Raw genomic sequence first — 16,568 nt, 5'->3', positions numbered from 1 at the left:
ACTACACTGTAGAAAGGAACTTTGTCACATTCATGGAGACTTCATCATTCATAATACTATTGATAACCCACTGTACTATACACATTGGCCCTCCGGAAAACATATGCAGAAAGCTAAACCAAGCCGAGCACTCAACCATCAACCAACCATCCATCCCCTCATCTTCTTACCCACCCGGAGAAAAAGAGCGGAAGTGGAAGGAGAAAGGCACGACCAAAGACAAACCGACCGATCGACCGACCAGATAGCCAGAATGCAACCTATGTAGGTGACTAGATAGATACATGCAGAAATATAAGAAGAGATAAGCTAGATGGATGCAATGAATATACAACGGTAAATGGTCGGTTCCTAGTGATGACGAAAAAGAAAAGGATACCTCGCATCACTAGAAGAAACCCTAACTTCATATTTATAGGTTTTCTTCAGTAATAATACCCGCGCCACCAAACAGCCATACAAGCGGCGACAACCAGATCCAACATCTTGATGCCTTCGTCCTCGATGATCAACTTGCCGAGCTTGGCGGATTTGCCGCGCATGCCGCCGCCGGCGCGTTCGCGGGCGAGGGAGAAATCCAGCCGTTCGTCTTCGCTGGCGCGCCGGCGGAGGAGGGAGGATTCATTCTCCTTTTCGTGGGGGTCATCGAGATCGCCGCCGGGCTCGCTGCCTGTGCTGCTGCTGGTGGAGGGGTGTCGGGCGTGCTGTCGGTGCGGACGGTCTCCGCTGCCGCCGCTGGTTCCGACGCTTGAGGTGCTGGCGCCGGAGCGGGCACGAGGGCGGGTGTAGGTGTTTGGGTTGAGGAATTGCGCGAGGGAGTTGCGTTTGGAGGTGGTGGAGGTGGCGGAGGTCGGGGTTTGCGGGGAGGTGAGGTAGCTGGGTTCGCCGGGGGGTGTGAATTGTTGGGGGTTGGCCAGGTCGCGGAATGGGGTCGTTTGGCTGAGGGCGAAGGGGGAGACGTGCGAATGGCCCGGTGCTTGGTGGAGGTGTCCGGCTTGGAACGGCGTGTTGAAGCGGATTTCAGCAACAGTTATGGCGGGCGATTCGGGGTGCTGGGCCGCTGATGCAGAGGCGGGGAAAGGGTGATGGTGGCTGTCGTTGCTTCTGCTGTGGGTGTGGTGAGGCACCCCAGGCCCGGGGATCATATGCTTGCATTTCAGGCTACGGCCGTTGACGCTGGTGGAGAAAGTGCAGATTCCGTTCCAGGGAGATGTGAAGGTGTAGTAGCCGCTCTTGAGCTTGGACATACCAGGAGGTAGGGGCTTGGATGGGCTGCCGCTGGCACCATGATCGAGCGTCGAGCGGGCCAAGTCCAAGGAGCCCCCTCGGGGCTCGTCTTGGATATATGGCCGGGAGACGCAGAGCTTGCGGCGAAAACGCCGAGGTTGCGATGGGCTGTTCGCGGCAGACGTTGGATTCGGGCTCGGGGTAGGGTCCAGGAAGCCAGGCGGAATAGAAGCAGGAAGCTTGAACGATGCCAGTGACGGTGGTCGCCCATCTGTTTTGGGGAGGTTCAAGCCCAGACTAGCGAGGGAGAAAGGCTCATCCTGCGCGAGGAATCGATTGTAGCCTGGAGTGGAAATCTCAATGTCGAATGCGCTACCGTCCAAGCCTGGGGTCGAAATTGTTGCGACATTCCATTGACTGCCATGTGTTGGATCGCGCCGGATGAGAGTGATGTGAAATCCGGGGGCCTCGCGGGTCTGGCGCTCCTGCGGTCTTCGGTTCGGAGACTGGCCTGGGCTCCGTGCAGGCGATCCCTGATAAGAGCGCGACGGACTCCCATGGGCTGAGTGTGGTCGAATTTGAGGTCGAATTTGAGGCCGCCTAGTGTCTAAGCTATTGCGACTGGATGATAGAGCCTCGTATTTGCCCTTCCAGCTTTCCTGCCCGCGGGATATGTAGCCCGACAATGCCGCGCTCCACCGGTTGGATCTCTTGGCTTGACCAGCGTCACTAGTTGCAGGTTCTTCCTGCGGGACTGCAGGAAGGTGCCTATGTGGGCGCGCATTCTCCACATTCATACTATCTCCCGTAACGAGCTGCAGACCGGTGTCGCGATCGTCCAATGACAGAATGTGCGGAGATGTAATCGGGGAGGAATCACCCGGTAACGTTCCTGGGAAGCTAGGACGGAAAGGCAGATAGGGGCGTTGCAGAGTATCCGGATTCGGGGTTGGAGATTGGGCTTCCTGCGAATTCCACGACGTCGGGAGCGGCCGAGCTGGAAGCGGAGGAGATGCGACATTGGCTTCTGCGTTGGTCGCAGCAGGCGCATTCGGAGCGCCTGGTACAGGCTTGCGCCTGACGTTATTCAACCGCGCCAGATGCGGGTCTGCAAGAAGAGGCGGTTGCGCTTCGCCCCCAAGGACTTCTTTGCGCAGTTTGGCCTCCTCTTCGCGCTCTTGCTCATATTCCTGAAGAAGGGCCTCGTCTTCGGGTGTTGCGACGTGCAAATAATAGAGGGAGGCATTGATAGCCTCCGCGGATACGCTCGATTTGGTCGGGGGTTTCAAGGGAGTGAGAAAGACATCTGGGATTGTCGCAACACACACAAAGCAGTCAGCAATCAGTTGTCACGGTCAAAGAGAAGCAAAATTAAGGAGGGGTGGCTGGTAGCACGACTAGCCTCCACGGCAATCCACTAATCGTGCGGGGTATTTTCCGGCGACATGCAGTACACACCTCTACTGCCGGGTACGCGCACGATGTACAGGACTAAAGGGTCCAACTTTTTCTGCGCGGGGTTGCGGGGGTAAGCCGGAGGATTGGAGGCGATGGCTGTGATGGAGGATAACGAGCGGGCCTCAACGGGGCCTCGAGGCAGCCCTGAAACAGCGTCCCCCTCCCCCGCAGCGTCAACCTTCGGCATGGGACGTGGAGGGGAAGTCCTGGTCTGGATAGACTATGCCAGCAATGCGCTCGGAAGTCAAAGAAGGGGGAGACCTAAAGGCTCAAGTGGAGGGCCCGAAAAAGGCGAACGACGAGAACGAGAAAGAAAGAGAGAGGCTGGCAGACAAATAAACACGAGGCGCGGAGAAGCCGGAGAAAGCGCCAAGAGAAGTGTCGATCGTCATCGGGCAGCCATACGGGACGGGATGAGGACTCAGGATAAAGAGAGATTCCTGAGTTGAAAGGATGAAGATCAGTCGGAGAGGGGGAGAGAGAATGTTGGGGTTACACCAAACAGAAGTGAAAGAAGGGAAGTTGAAGCAGAGACAATCTTGAAGAGTGAGAGAGAGAGAGAGCGAGCGAGCTTGGACCCGGTGGTTGGTTGCCTGGCAGCCCCAATCCATTTCTACGCCTCTCTTGTCTCTCTCTCTCTCTTCTCGCCACTTTCTCAACAGGCAACAATACAATAAACGACATTATGACAATAACCATCCCGTGAAGATGATGGTAGATGGGTGATTGGTATCTCGCTAACGATATATCTCCACAAGAAAAAGAAAAAAAAAAGGAAAAGAAAACAATCCCTAAGCTACAGTCCTCCAGTTCCGGATCCCATTAATCATTCCCCATTTGTCCATCCAGCCATTCTAGGTACGACGAAATTGGTCGCACCATAAGAATGCCGAGGGAATAACAGAAAGAAAAGAAAAGAAAAGAGAAAGAGAGGGGGACAAAAGGAAATGAAAAAGTTAAAGAAAGACAAGTCACTGTATAAACGCCCAATGCTCCTTCCGAGTGTATAATGCCCATGATCCTAGACCATAATAGAATTCAAGTCAGTCTTAGACGACCGTCTCCGATCGCTCGCCTGTCGCAATGATCGGCACATTGAGCCCACGCTCAGGGCTTTGCAACACAAGCTGCTCGTGACGCCGCGCGCGCAAGAAGTCGCTGATGGCCCGAATCAGGATAAACCACCCAACAATCATCAACACATAGGAGATCCATTCGCTTGTTGTAATGCCAGACATACCCCCACTGCCGCCTTCACCACCCGTGCTGCCGTCGACGTTGTTGGGGTCGAAGCTGTGGCTGTTGGGATCTGGAGGCGTGACATATTCCGCCCCGCCCTCGTCCGACCCTTTCGACTCATTGCCGCCTTTCATGTAAAAACCATATTGCACCAGCGTCAGACCGAGACCCGCCCGGCTACCATTCTTGGCCGCGTGTGTGGTGTGGAGGAGATACGTTAGGAGGAAGCCGACCAGTTGGAACGACATGGAGATCATGGCATTCCAGACGAACGAGAAGATCGAGCCAACCGGCAGCCCGTCCACGAAAACTTCGTCCGAAGAAATGCCAGGCGCCAGAATTGTCGTCTCCCAGTAAGGAGGGGTGGCGTCCGCCGCCGCTTCTTCGTAAGACTAATCATGAATGATCAGCATTTGATCCTCATATCAGCCCAGCAGGAGGATTACAAATCACATACCGGTGGTAAATCTTCGTTCTTCTCCCCACGCTCGGGCTTCGCTGCCAGGTTGGCAAACACACCATCGTTCGCCGAAGTGACCACCCGACTGGCTCCAGAGCTGGGGGCGCTGAAGGATGGCAAGATAGTAGGTCGTCGCTGGATGCCTCCGCTGGTGCGAGTCTCTCCCGAGGACGCCTCAAATCCGCCGCCGCCCGCTCCTCCAGAGGAAGATGCCGCTGCGCCGTTCGCTGCTGCCGCACTGCTGCGGTTGTCCGCCGACGTCCATGGTTCCGGCTGAGCCCGCATTAGCCGCTGACGGTCGTCAGGTTCGTCGTCGGGCTCTGAATCGCTGCCATCCCCAAACGCATCGGCTAAGGTCTGATCGGCGTCGTGTCGGCGGGGGTCATCGTTCGGCAGAAGGCGTCGAGAAGAGAAAGAAGAGGAACGAGAACGAAAGGAAGGAGGAGGGGAGTTGGGAGTGGGACTAGTTCGGAGAGGAATGGACGATTGAGATTGAAGGTGGTCGTCTTCATCATGGGCGTTGACCTGCATTTGTAACTCATGGCGTTAGTTCATCTAATCTCGTGCCAAGAGCAAAACTACCCAACAGAGAGGACAAGACCACTGCCACTACTGACAGGTGCATCTCAGGAACGAAGTGTAGTATTTCATACCCGTTGATAACGCTGCGAGCTCATGGCGAGCGGAGCAACCGGATCGGAGGGGAAAAGAAGGAATCGGGCACAGTTAAGACAAGCACCCCAGGCAAGAGAAAGAGATCGACAAACAAGACAGGATGAAGCGAAGAAGGGAGCCCAAAAGGGGGAAGGGAAAGGGAAGTTGGACGGTGAGGAGGTGGAATGGAAGGAGATGATCGGGGATGACGAGAAGAGCGTGAGGCACTCAGGCACCGAGGGGTGTGTGGCGCAAGGCTGTGGGGGCCTTAGGCAGAAAGCCAATGAATTAGCTCCGACTCATGTCAGTCAGCCGAGTAACTTACACAGATGTCGTATCTATCAACACCGTGACTATGCAAGTGACTCTGGATGAAGCAGTTTATGGCTGTATATATTGATTATGATAGTTACTGTCCAGGCTAAGTGAATGTGAACGGATGGTCAACATGTTCTGCAGCACTGTCGCTGAAGGTATACCCCAGAGTATGCATCTATGGGCATATGCAGATCAGATGTATGTTACAACAGATTATGGCACCAAACCCACTTCCATTTGTCTAATGGTCTATTGATGCGGGCCTTACTTCTTTCACAAAAAGACCCTATTATTCCTATTCATCCATCCTATCGTTATACTCGAGTACAACCCTCGACCATCCAATAACCCTTCCATATTCGGCATAGATTATCCTAGCAGCTATCCTCAAAAACGAGCATATAAATACCCCCAAAAGCGCAAGAACTACATACAACGCCAATATCAGCCCATAAAAATAATCAGAAGAATGAACGAAACCCACATAAGAACCATCCAACTCCGCCATTCCACGGCCCCCAACCCCCGCCCATAGTTACAATAGGACGTAGCTTACTAATATCTGACTAACCACAAAAGCACATGCAGCTGCAGCCCGCCCCAGGAAACAAAAGTGCATATCGCAATCCAGCACCAGAACAGAACCTCATCCAGAATTCCGCTTCATAACGACACGGCATTATAACCCATCATCATCTCAACACAACACCAAACTCAAACAACCTTTTAAACTCCCATCAGAAAAACCAAAACCAATCCCTTCCAACCCCCTAACCTCAGGTCCCAGAAACAATGGCCAAACCAGTACGTCAACCCTTCACCACCACCACAACCACCACCACCACTACCACCCGCAATCCAACTTAACCCCAATCCCAAGCCTCCCTAAACCCAACCCAACTCAACCTTCAATAACTGACACCTCAAAGACCCCATCAACAACAACCCGCCTGACCCACCTCCTAAAACACTGGCCAACCGACAAAGTCCGCCCGGCCTCGGTCTCCGTGCAAACCTACCTGCAATCGCGCCTGCACCCGCAGCAACCACAAAACGGCAAGAAAGCCGCCTCGTCGCAACAACAACAACAACCAGCAGCAGCAGCAGCAGCAGCAGCGGGACTTTCGCAGGCCTCGCTCAATGCACTCACCTCTCTTCTCGAGGACCGATACGCGCGCCGGTACCCCCTCCCGCCCAGTCTGCGTCACCCGGCTAGTAACCCCCAGCATTATGAGAATGTGATCCGGGAGTTTGATGAGGCGCCGGATCGAGATTGGTTTGGGAGGTTGCGGAAGAGGGTTGCGGGGATGTTGCGGTTGAAGTAAGTAAGTAAGTAAGTGGGTGGGGATGGCGTTGAGGTGGTTTGTGTGCGGTTTGTGTATGATTGTGAGGACCAGCAGGTGGTGGTGGTGGGTTGGAGGAGACTCTATTCTTGCTAAGTTGCAGGCTTGTATAACATGGGAAAATTGATATTGGTCCTTATAGAATGTGGTGGGATTGAGTTCGATTTTGGCTGGATGGATCCAGGAGTCAATCGGAGGAGCTCCAAGGCACACCAAAGACATGTACTTTTATGGCAAAAACTTGTATATATACCTTAATGATGCGCGGCAATCCAAAGTGATTTTGTTCTTTTTTATCGAGTTTGAACTACACGACTTCCATCCATATCATCTATGTACAATCCATATCCTCCGACCCGAACCTGTCAGGTTAAATCATAACCACTATACAACAACCATAAGTATTATATCCGGCCTGCCCATTCCGGCTGCAAAAGAAACACAAGATACCCAAAGAGTCGGAATCAAAGCATAGGCTTCACATCGTCGGCGACCTTGAAAGGCGCCTCCGTCTTACTGCGCACCTCCTCCACGGTGACTCCATCCGCCAGCTCAACCAGCGTCAACCCATCGGTGAAGTCGACGTCAAACACGCACAGCTCCGTGATGATCCGACTGACACAAGTCTTACCAGTCAAGGGGAATTCGCACTGCTTGACGATCTTAGGGTTGCCCTTCTTGTCGGTGTGCTCCATAGTCACGACCACCTTGGTCTCGGAAGGGTTGGAAACCAGATCCATTGCCCCGCCGAAGCCCTTGATCTTACCAGGAAGCATCCCTGAAAGCCAAATAGTTAGCCGCATTCTCAACTCAACGGAACTATGAAATCACTCACAGTTGGCCAAGTCACCGCGCGCGCTGACTTGCATCGCGCCCAGGATCGTCAAGTCGATCCGACCCGACCGGATCATGCCGAAAGACTCGTCGCTACCAAAGCAGGCCGCACCAGGTAACAGCGTCACAGTTTCCTTACCAGCATTGATCAAGTCCGGGTCCTCGTGTCCCTTCTTAGGGTAAGGGCCCAGACCCAGAATGCCGTTCTCGGACTGCAGCATGACCTCGACCGAGGGATCCACGAAGTTCGGCGCCAGCATCGGCATGCCTATCCCCAGGTTCGCATACATGCCGTTCTTGAACTCCTTGGCCGCACGGCGGACGATGCGCTCGCGCTTCGCGGCCGTCTCACCCTTACCCAGCGCGGCCGCCTCCTCGGCGCCGTCCTCCTTGGCGAAAGTGAACTTCTCGATGTTCTTGGGCGTGGTACTCTGGACCACGCGCTTGACATAGATCCCGGGGAGATGGATGGCAGCCGGCTCGAGCTCGCCGACCTCGACGATGTGCTCCGCTTCCACGATCGTCGTCTTGGCGTTGCGACCCATGGCGCCGTTGAAGTTCGCGGCGGCGTAGCGGAACTGACAGTTGCCCAGCTTATCGGCCTTCCACGCCTTGACGAAGGCGTAGTCGCCCTTGATCGCCTCCTCCATCACGTAGCTCTTCTTGTCGAAGACCTTGACGTCCCGCGGGTGGCTGTAGAGAGCCACGGTCCCGTCGGCGTTGTGCTTCAGGGGGAGCTCGCCCGTCTGGACGACCGTGCCGCAGGCCGCGGGGGTATAGAACGCTGGAATACCTGCTCCACCGGCGCGGCACCGCTCGGCCAGGGTACCTTGCGGTGTCAATTCCAGCTCAATCTCGCCCGTCAGGTACATGCGCTCGAAGGTCTTGTTTTCCCCCACGTAACTGGCAATCATCTTCTTGATCTGCTTGGATTGAAGGAGGAGACCCAGCCCCGAGCCGTCCACGCCGGCATTATTGCTAACGACGGTCAGGCCGTTGATGGCCGAATTGGCGCGTACCGCGTTGATCAGAGTGTCCGGTACACCACAGAGACCAAACCCACCAGCCAGCACCGTCGAGTTGGACTTTAGATCTTTAATAGCGAGATCGGCTGAAGATACGACCTTATTGATCTCCGGTCTGCGAACACTACTCGAGAATGCACGAGCAAGGAATCGTTGGTGCTAGATGACAACCAATCCAGTCAGTACGTGGGAGGTAGTAAGGCGATTGAAGTTGGGAGCCTACCTTGCTGGGATCAGTAGCAAGTCGTCGCGCGAAGCGCAGGCCCGTCGCCACCTGGGAAGGCATAATGGCCGTGTGAGGAGTACAGAAAGCGGGGATTGCCGTGCGGGGAAGCGCGCTTGCAGGAGTTGATCAGATATCCCAACTCACGTCACTTGTTGAGGCGCTAGAAGAGGTAGTGAGCCAAGCGAAGCTTTGGAAGGAAGCAGCACATGCGAAGAGTAAGGGAGGTAAAGAAGAGGAGAAGCTCGGCTTAATATACTGGGTGAGAAGGGCAGCGAACGGTTGCAGGCGGGGAGATGCGGAAAGACAGCCGCTGCCGCCGTTTCCCCGGATTGATTGGCTTCCCCCCCGCACTCATTCCGCACTGTCAGTTGGGCGAAGTCTGGCTGGCCCTCTCTCTCAGATGCCCGCCTACCTTCCAGTCAATCAATAGAATTCTGGTGCCAGCAGTTCTTTTTGGAGTCCCTCAGCCTAAAACTCTCTGTCTACTCTAAGTCTCTCTTCTACAGGATCAATTGATTAAAAAGTCCTGCGACGATCGCTGATCCCCAGGTCGGAATCGGATCCGATTCCGATCCGCGGCCCGCATCGGATCGGCAACCTGACTAAGCAGGAAGGAAGTCTTTGAGTCTTCAGTCATATCGTCACGCTGCGCTGAACTGCACCGCACTAACTATTTACATAAAATCATACAGTACATAAGAATCCGCCAGATGCATGTGCAGAGGATATCGTACTGAGCACAAAACAAACACGCAAGGTGTATCAAGGATAGCAATGTCAAATCAGGAGTGCCGTGCAGAACCACTGCTATTGTAGACATTGCAGCAGTTGGAAACCCTCGTCCACCGGTGAAAACCATCTTTCTAGGCCTGGCAAGACAGTCTCCTCTTTTCACTAGGTACTGTACAGCCCAGTTCATATCAACAAGGTGGGCTCGTTACTCGAATGCGCCATAGCCCACCATATCATCCAGGCCCTTGCGCTTTAGGGGGTTAGGCGTTGGCTGTCGCGCTAGTGCTGGGTCCCCGGAGTCTACCACGCCACGTCACGTAAGTCAGGATGAGTGCTGTTATCCGCGTCGATGGGGTCCCTCTCCTCCTTCATGGGGTAGTCGGCGCCCGTACCTGATATGCTTTGGTCGGCCCAAATCGTATCGTATGACGGCGGGTTCATATCCACATCCTCGGCTGATGGCGCGGTGTGTGTGACTTCTTCCATGGCAGGAAACCCATTCTCAGGTGCCATTTCCAGCAGTTCTCGGCGCACGGGGTTGACCAAATCATGCTTCATCCGATCGTTAACATAGACGAGGAAGTATGGCGTGGGGGGATTGAGCTGTCCCTGCTCGCGGAAGATTTCATCCACATTGTGCACTTCAGTCACATCCTGGTCGTTGTATTTCCGCCACACATTGCGATCGAAGTCGAAGATGTAGATATAGTAGTGACCAAACTCAACAGAGCCCTGGTGAATGAACACAGCATACAGCCGATATGCCTCATCTTTGTGTTCAATGAATTGTTCGGCTATCATGGCCTGAGTCTTTCTGATTTCGTCTTGCACAGCTGGGTGGAAAGTCAGAGATACCATAGCAACAAGCGAACTGAGGAGGCACTCACATGTCAGCTCGGCGCGCGCTAGTTGAGAGAGCCGATCTAACTTTGCGCGGAGCTTCTCGGTATCAACATCTATGGTGGTCTCGCTGGAATCTGGAACTTTTGCAGAATCTGCATCTTGACCGGCCTCTACAGGCAGCTCCCCATCATCAGCAAAATCTGTGTCTTCTGCGATACTCTCGATATCCGCAAGAATTCTGCTGGCCTCATTGAACAACGCCGCAGTGTCGACCTTGTCATCTTCCTATGCAAGTGTTCAGTATGTAGTTATGGCTGAAGGGAGAAGTGCTGATAAACGTACTGTACCGTGTAGCAATTCTGACTGCCGAGCTTCGAGGCTCTTCAAGGTGGCTTTCCACTCCCAACTCTGCTGCCGTTTACCCATAAGCTCAGGCGACTTGGTATCCATGTAGCGATCGAAATATATGGTTTCCTCCAATCCAAGATGATGGGTTGACTTGAATGATCGTTTTGTAGTGTGGTCGAACTGGACACGTTGAACCTGGATCTGGAGCACTGGTGGGAGCTTGCTGATGGTACCAAATCGTTCGGCGATGGTGTTGTCCACATTGACTTTCTGAACATCGAATGCTCCGTCAAGCGCCGCGTAGATGTTGCGTGGACCCGATGCCACATCGACCTTAATGTCGCACCACCATTCTTCCATTGGCCGGACGCCCTGCTCTGACCTGAGATAATATGTGGTTTTTCCATAGAATAGGCTATAGTGAAGAGCTGTTAGTGAGGCGAACTTTAATATGCACTATCTCAACTTACTCTTTCACCTGATCGATCTGTTCACCATCAGCAGAATAGGCAATGGGCCGGATCGCACATTGGCTCTGGAAAAGCACATTATTGATGACTTCCGTTACATCCTGCTGGGCGCCTATTTCTAATTCCTCTTGAAGTAGTCTCTGGGGGTCGATAACAGGGGCGGGCCGTGGGGGTACTGGTGGCGGTTGACTAGCTACCACGGGCCGTTCTGCAGAAGCAGGATTGCTGGAAGGCTCCGGGGTCACTTTCTGCGCATCCTCCATTGTGGAGTCAAGTGGAGGTTCGTTTTCCTTGTCGTCATTATGAGGTTGTTGGGCCTTGTCAGTAGTCGTTCTTTGTTGAGCTGCTTCCATATCACTGATCACTGTGTTATGGGACTTCTCTTCCGGGGTGGGCTGTGGAGGCCCAAGGGGGCCCAGGATGGGCATTCCCTCGAGCTCTCCCAGGGCGGCTGTGGGCCTGTAAGTCGAGATGGTTGAACGACGCCGAATGGCTTCTTCATTCGAAGTACCAATCAAAGTCAGCCGCGCGAGCTCCTGACTTGGTGTGACATAGGGAAACGGAGATGTGATCATTTCGGAAAACAAAGTCCGCAACTCTTTCACGACTGTGTCATGAGGGGTAAGTTTCTGTTCCCAAAGTGCAAATCATGGAGAACACTTACATTGTTGAGAGCGCTCGACCTCCTTCCGTGTGACTTTGCGGGATCCTACTTTTTTCCGACTCAGGTTCTCATCGCTCAATTCCATACTGTATTCCTCAAAGTGCAGGATCATGTCGCGATACCCCTGGACAGAGAAATAGAACTGCAACAGGCTATTCAGATAGCAGGTATTGCCGATGTTCTGCAATCCAACCGGCCATTCTGATAGGTTGCGATCAGAACCAGTCCCCATTCCCGTGGCTTTGTTGGAAAGAAAGCTGCTGTTCTTATGCTTTCCAATGATCTGCAAGGCCTGGTTGTATGTTTCGATCTTGCTCGGGTCCTCCACGACACAGCACGTATAGGCTGCTTCGATCAAATCGTCGTCCACGGTGCGATTATCTATGCGCAAGAGACGATATGCATCACCAATGTCCATCTCACCCGCCGTCATCTCCCCAGTCTTGAGAAAGTGTTTCAAGGCATCGGAATTCCGCGCCTGGGCAATGAGCTCCAGAGCTCGCCGCGCAAGATCTCTGTTGGACGGAGCATCCTCTACCTACATCACATAGCATTAGCCTGTGGGAATCTCAAGTGAGTACCGATGGATACGAACCTTGGCAGTGAACAAGGAAATTATGAAGTCGTCGGCAGTTTCGCTGGTGACACCTAAGTAGTCCTGAGCCTGTTCGACATTCGTCACGCCTACCATAGAAGTCAGCTGCGGTAAAAGAGCGCCTAAACCACGCTAGTGATATCTTACTGTCGTCAGCCACTGATTTGATGCGTTCACTATGTCTGCTTTCCCCTATTATACGCATCTGTCTGCGAGACTCTGCTTCCTGGGCTGTGGTGGTGGAGTTAAGGTAGGCATTGAATGTTCCGATGATACTATCTTCGGTGAGCCGAGGGTTCACATGGGCAAGACCGAAGTATTTATAAGCATCGACAACGTCCTCCTCGGTGAATCTGCCTTCGGCATATGCTCTCGTGACCGCTTGTTCAATGACAGCAGCATCATCACCGTTCCTGAGCTGCCCGATTTCTTTGAGACATTTCAGATACAAAGGCGACCGCGCTGGGTCGATTGCGACTTGTCGGTTGAAAGCTTCGACGATCGCAACGGACGACATATCGTCGACTGTGCCCAAGTCATCATAGTATCTATGATTTCGTCAGCAGGCGCTAGCGAGAAAGTTTAGACACTAACGCACGGTGCAGGAGCCAGTTGGAATTCGTTCGACCGTGCGGCGTTCGGGTCTGGCATGCTGGTCAGTCGGAAAACCACCTCAGAGACGCATCTATCACTTACAGTCAGCCGCATCCAAGGCACGAAGCAAGTCACATGGTGCTGGATCGCCTTGGTATTCCGCTTGATGACCCTTCTTTTCCAGCACAGGTCGTTGCTCTTTTAGTATGGCAATCTCTTGTAATACATCGTCCAGGAAGATCTTGAGTTGGTCCCGGTAAGGATGCTCTGTCCATGGACTGGTCCGTGGGGGTTCCCAGAATCCTTCATTCTATACGACAATCAGACATGGCGAAAAAGTGAGGCCAGATGCAATATACGAACCTTAATTGAAAACCCTAGGAATTCTAGCAGATCTTTGCAAGGCACTCCGTCAAGCCCGAAGCAAGTTATAAACCTCTTGTTGCTGGCCGCAATCGACTTGCTCTTGTCCGCCGCACTAAGCGAGTTATGGAGGTACGCGCCGAGAGTATCGAGAACGCTGATCGGCTGTGGCATGGCCAACCCCTCCAGACGCTCGCGCTCCACTGCAAAGACCTCTTCTGCTCGCTGCTGGATAACTTGAGGGTCCGTCAGAAGCTGCACCCATTCATGTGACAGTACCGGGGACGTAAGCCGGACTGACACCACGGTAGAACACGTGAGGTAAGAGCATTCGAACTCATACGTCTCAACATCCTGGCCCTTTGGTGTGGTATCCCGCTCTTCCGTTTTGTAGACTAGATGATGCAAGTGATTTGGTGAGTTCTGACTATGTTGACCAAGTCTAGGCACGGCGCGCACAACGAGTTGCAGATGGTAACGGCATTTGCGGCAAACAGCTGATACTTTCGGAGGATTGGCGCTGCTCCTCCTCTCCGGCTCTGGCACAAGGGTCTGCTTCGGTTTCGTCACATAGTCATGAGCGCATGCTGAAGGCGATATGTACTCTGGCGGTCCGATGTAATATTCGGGGAAGACGGGCGGGACTTGTGAGAGGAGGTTACGGCCTGAAGCTGGGGGTTGGACAGGATCGTAATCGCAAAGAGCTCGTACGAAACTGGGAGCAGTCCTGCCTGAACAACGGAGTATTAGCCACCTATATGCCTCGGAGCCTTGGCTTTTTCGAGTGGTGAACTGAGTACGTACCCGGCCTCTGCGTGGATGACATGAGTACGCTCTCGATGAGCTTACAGCAGCCCGAGGAGTTATATCAGGCAATGACAAAGCTCTAGGAGAAGATCTCCCATACAATGCGTTACAGAAGACAGATATTAGGAACTCTGGAGAGGCATGGGCCACTGGAACGGCTAGAAGTATGGGTTCGTTCCAAGAGGGTGCGAGGTACGAAGCAGATAGTAGTAGCAACGGCGGGGAAAGATGAGCGGGCCCGCACACGGCCTGGCGGCAAGCTCGATGGGTGTTTCGTTTGTCCCCCCAAGGCACAACAAGAGACCCGGAATACTGAGAGATATATGTTATGTTAAGCAATAAAGGGGTATTTGGAAGTGTCAGCCGCGCCGAACGAGAGAGCGACCGATAATCGGTGAGGAAATGATTTATAAATGTCCTCAATAAGAAGCTCCTCAAGGAAGCCCGGCGGAAGGCGGTGTCGCATGGCAGAAACTCTGACGTCTCCAAATTCATCCACGCCCGTCCGGACGGACGACACTTGCGAGCCAGGCACAGCCCATCACACACCACCTCATATCCCACCGCCACCATGGCCCCTCACTCCGACGACCACGATTACCACCCCAAGGATGCGATCAGGGCATCCTTGAGTACCACCATGCTCACTGGTGGAGTGGGTCTCTTCGCTTCTGCTGTTCAGAATACCTTGACTAGAAAGAACGTCGGACCCTGGGGTGTGTTCACGAGGACTGGCGGCACAATCGGTGTTTTCGGTACGAACATATCCTCCCAATCGATTATCGACGTATACTTCGAGACAATTGCCGTTTGCTGACGATGAATGTCCAGCCGCCATGGGAGGCACCTATGAGTTCGTGAAGACCGCTTCCGCCAACCTTCGTCAAAAGGAAGACCACTACAACGTTGCCCTGGGAGGTTTCTTCTCCGGTGCTGTTCTGGGACTTAAGTGTATGCTCCTGATGTCCACATGTCTCCATTGACCCTCAATGGGGTAAGCTAACGAGTCATCTAGTCCGCACCTTCCCCGCCGTCCTGGGCTACGGTGTCGGCCTCGCCGTCACCCTCGGCGCTTTCGAATACACCGGTGGATCGTTCTTCGGCCAGAGGCGGGACCCCAATGTCGACGAGTTCGAGCGTCGGGAGAAGATCAGAACGGCATACCGAACCTCCGGGGAGGAGACCTTGGCTCAGCTGGGTGAAGGGCGCGGTAAGTTCAATTGACGAACAGCATCGGACCCAGCGGAGAGCAGGCAGAGCTAATCCATAACTACAGGTATCAAAGGCCCTGGATATGCCGAGAGACGGCGGGACAGAATCAAGGAGGCATACGGTATCGAGATTCCCACATCCTCCGCTCCTGCATCATAGAAACGGTTTCGTTGAACATTTCCCGCGCAGTCTTTCCATTCCCGGTTCTTTTGTTGTGTAAAATTATTGCGTTACCCAGATGCCGTTCAGCTAGCAGATTTGGCACATCCACCAATGCACCTTTTTCCTATCCGTCTTGGTCTTTGCCTGAAGGAGATACCTCGGCATAAGCAAGCGATCGATCCGATCTACCATACGTATGAGACTTACAGTGAAGACACGAAATCCTTAGCCATTGAGCAAGCGAGGTGCATGGTGCTCTCATAGTCATGGATCCCCGCTGCAAGCGCTAGAGATTCGGCAGCCCATGCGATCTACTCAACTATGCTGTAGATGGTAATAGCTTGTGCACCGAGATACTCCGTGTTATACTTCAATTGACCTTCTTAGAAATCCCTCCAATGCCATTGCAGCTAGTGCCATATGGAGGTGTCTATGTCGCGGACTTCCGACCCAGGGCCAGATCAATGCGCTCACCTCCGCATCTTCCACTTAGCGCTGGAGGGGCACCGACCAATCACATAGTCAGCTTATCAAAGCAGGAAAGACCTCGAGCCGGGGGGAATGGAGACAACTTGAACCATTCAAACAGTATCCTTTATGCAGGCATTCTATGTCAAAGGCAGTCAATTGAGAGAGCGCATGTTGCTTCACGTCCTGCCTACCTTCTGATTCAATTGAAGGTGAAGAGTTGCAGTGCATACCATGTGAGAGCTCGCCTGAGTCCGGCAAGGCGGACTTGGCGGGAACTATAGCGACTGTTGCATTGCCAACCAGGACCTAATATCGAGTTGTTCCTGTTGGTACAAGCTTCCAGTCACTGAATCCATTCTGATTCGATGGTATATATATCCCACAGCATAACATGTTACTCGATCGGTCGCAAAATTCCTCTATTCCTACCGACAGCAACCTATCGCGAGCCACGTAGAGCATTTTCAAAGCTTTCCACAGAAGCTATATAGTAGAACCGGATACCTCTCGATGGCCATTCAAG

General features: G+C 53.3%; 6 protein-coding genes across 6 annotated transcripts; 2 read left to right on the top strand and 4 right to left on the bottom strand.

The window, feature by feature from the left end:
- Positions 1-86: 86 nt before the first annotated feature.
- BO97DRAFT_480818 (uncharacterized protein) lies at positions 87-3,177 on the bottom strand. The gene is made up of 2 exons (XM_025700778.1): positions 2,686-3,177; positions 87-2,533 (listed from the first exon to the last, which is right to left on the bottom strand). Exons 1-2 carry the CDS (start codon positions 2,870-2,872, stop codon positions 426-428), a joined length of 2,295 nt encoding a protein of 764 aa, XP_025547241.1. The 5' UTR covers positions 2,873-3,177; the 3' UTR covers positions 87-425.
- Positions 3,178-3,372: 195 nt separating this feature from the next.
- BO97DRAFT_480817 (metal homeostatis BSD2 family protein) lies at positions 3,373-5,228 on the bottom strand. Its single transcript, XM_025700777.1, has 3 exons — positions 5,038-5,228; positions 4,382-4,909; positions 3,373-4,316 (listed from the first exon to the last, which is right to left on the bottom strand). Exons 1-3 carry the CDS (start codon positions 5,059-5,061, stop codon positions 3,735-3,737), a joined length of 1,134 nt encoding a protein of 377 aa, XP_025547240.1. The 5' UTR covers positions 5,062-5,228; the 3' UTR covers positions 3,373-3,734.
- A 920-nt stretch (positions 5,229-6,148) lies between these two features.
- On the top strand, positions 6,149-6,681 carry BO97DRAFT_428655 (ubiquinol-cytochrome c reductase complex assembly factor 2; the record flags this gene model as incomplete). The annotated part of the gene is made up of 2 exons (XM_025697314.1): positions 6,149-6,160; positions 6,286-6,681. The coding sequence occupies 2 exons, from the start codon at positions 6,149-6,151 to the stop codon at positions 6,679-6,681; spliced, it is 408 nt and encodes a 135-aa protein (XP_025547239.1).
- Positions 6,682-6,976: 295 nt separating this feature from the next.
- BO97DRAFT_377191 (3-oxoacid CoA-transferase) lies at positions 6,977-8,990 on the bottom strand. The gene is made up of 3 exons (XM_025693048.1): positions 8,782-8,990; positions 7,535-8,717; positions 6,977-7,477 (listed from the first exon to the last, which is right to left on the bottom strand). Exons 1-3 carry the CDS (start codon positions 8,842-8,844, stop codon positions 7,164-7,166), a joined length of 1,560 nt encoding a protein of 519 aa, XP_025547238.1. The 5' UTR covers positions 8,845-8,990; the 3' UTR covers positions 6,977-7,163.
- Positions 8,991-9,816: 826 nt separating this feature from the next.
- BO97DRAFT_428653 (ubiquitin-specific protease UBP2) lies at positions 9,817-14,219 on the bottom strand (the record flags this gene model as incomplete). Its single annotated transcript, XM_025697313.1, has 11 exons — positions 9,817-10,349; positions 10,404-10,644; positions 10,702-11,122; positions 11,178-11,784; positions 11,842-12,379; positions 12,437-12,525; positions 12,584-12,984; positions 13,035-13,080; positions 13,133-13,340; positions 13,394-14,124; positions 14,198-14,219. 11 exons carry the CDS (start codon positions 14,217-14,219, stop codon positions 9,817-9,819), a joined length of 3,837 nt encoding a protein of 1,278 aa, XP_025547237.1.
- Positions 14,220-14,729: 510 nt separating this feature from the next.
- On the top strand, positions 14,730-15,705 carry BO97DRAFT_480813 (Tim17/Tim22/Tim23/Pmp24 family protein). The gene is made up of 4 exons (XM_025700776.1): positions 14,730-14,955; positions 15,032-15,151; positions 15,216-15,410; positions 15,477-15,705. The coding sequence occupies exons 1-4, from the start codon at positions 14,772-14,774 to the stop codon at positions 15,569-15,571; spliced, it is 594 nt and encodes a 197-aa protein (XP_025547236.1). The 5' UTR covers positions 14,730-14,771; the 3' UTR covers positions 15,572-15,705.
- The last annotated feature ends 863 nt before the right edge of the window (positions 15,706-16,568 follow it).

Source organism: Aspergillus homomorphus, assembly GCF_003184865.1.
Source record: "Aspergillus homomorphus CBS 101889 unplaced genomic scaffold BO97scaffold_53, whole genome shotgun sequence".
NCBI classification, from domain to species: Eukaryota; Fungi; Ascomycota; class Eurotiomycetes; order Eurotiales; family Aspergillaceae; genus Aspergillus; species Aspergillus homomorphus.
Note: the sequence above shows the minus strand (reverse complement) of the source record. Positions and strands in the feature narration are given on the sequence as shown.

Bases quoted from the DNA above. Each gene is read 5' to 3' on its own strand.
- BO97DRAFT_480813 (XM_025700776.1), top strand. From the start codon at position 14,772: ATGGCCCCTCACTCCGACGACCACGATTACCACCCCAAGGATGCGATC. The intron at 14,956-15,031 runs GTACGAACATAT...ATGAATGTCCAG, and splicing joins CGGCACAATCGGTGTTTTCG to CCGCCATGGGAGGCACCTAT. The intron at 15,152-15,215 runs GTATGCTCCTGA...CGAGTCATCTAG, and splicing joins TGCTGTTCTGGGACTTAAGT to TCCGCACCTTCCCCGCCGTC.
- BO97DRAFT_377191 (XM_025693048.1), bottom strand. From the start codon at position 8,844: ATGCCTTCCCAGGTGGCGACGGGCCTGCGCTTCGCGCGACGACTTGCT. The intron at 8,718-8,781 runs GTAGGCTCCCAA...GTTGTCATCTAG, and splicing joins TTGCTACTGATCCCAGCAAG to CACCAACGATTCCTTGCTCG. The intron at 7,478-7,534 runs GTGAGTGATTTC...TTTGGCTTTCAG, and splicing joins GCGCGGTGACTTGGCCAACT to GGATGCTTCCTGGTAAGATC.
- BO97DRAFT_480818 (XM_025700778.1), bottom strand. From the start codon at position 2,872: ATGCCGAAGGTTGACGCTGCGGGGGAGGGGGACGCTGTTTCAGGGCTG. The intron at 2,534-2,685 runs GTGTGTACTGCA...CGACAATCCCAG, and splicing joins GCGCGTACCCGGCAGTAGAG to ATGTCTTTCTCACTCCCTTG.
- BO97DRAFT_480817 (XM_025700777.1), bottom strand. From the start codon at position 5,061: ATGAGCTCGCAGCGTTATCAACGG. The intron at 4,910-5,037 runs GTATGAAATACT...TTACAAATGCAG, and splicing joins GCTCGCAGCGTTATCAACGG to GTCAACGCCCATGATGAAGA. The intron at 4,317-4,381 runs GTATGTGATTTG...ATTCATGATTAG, and splicing joins AGAACGAAGATTTACCACCG to TCTTACGAAGAAGCGGCGGC.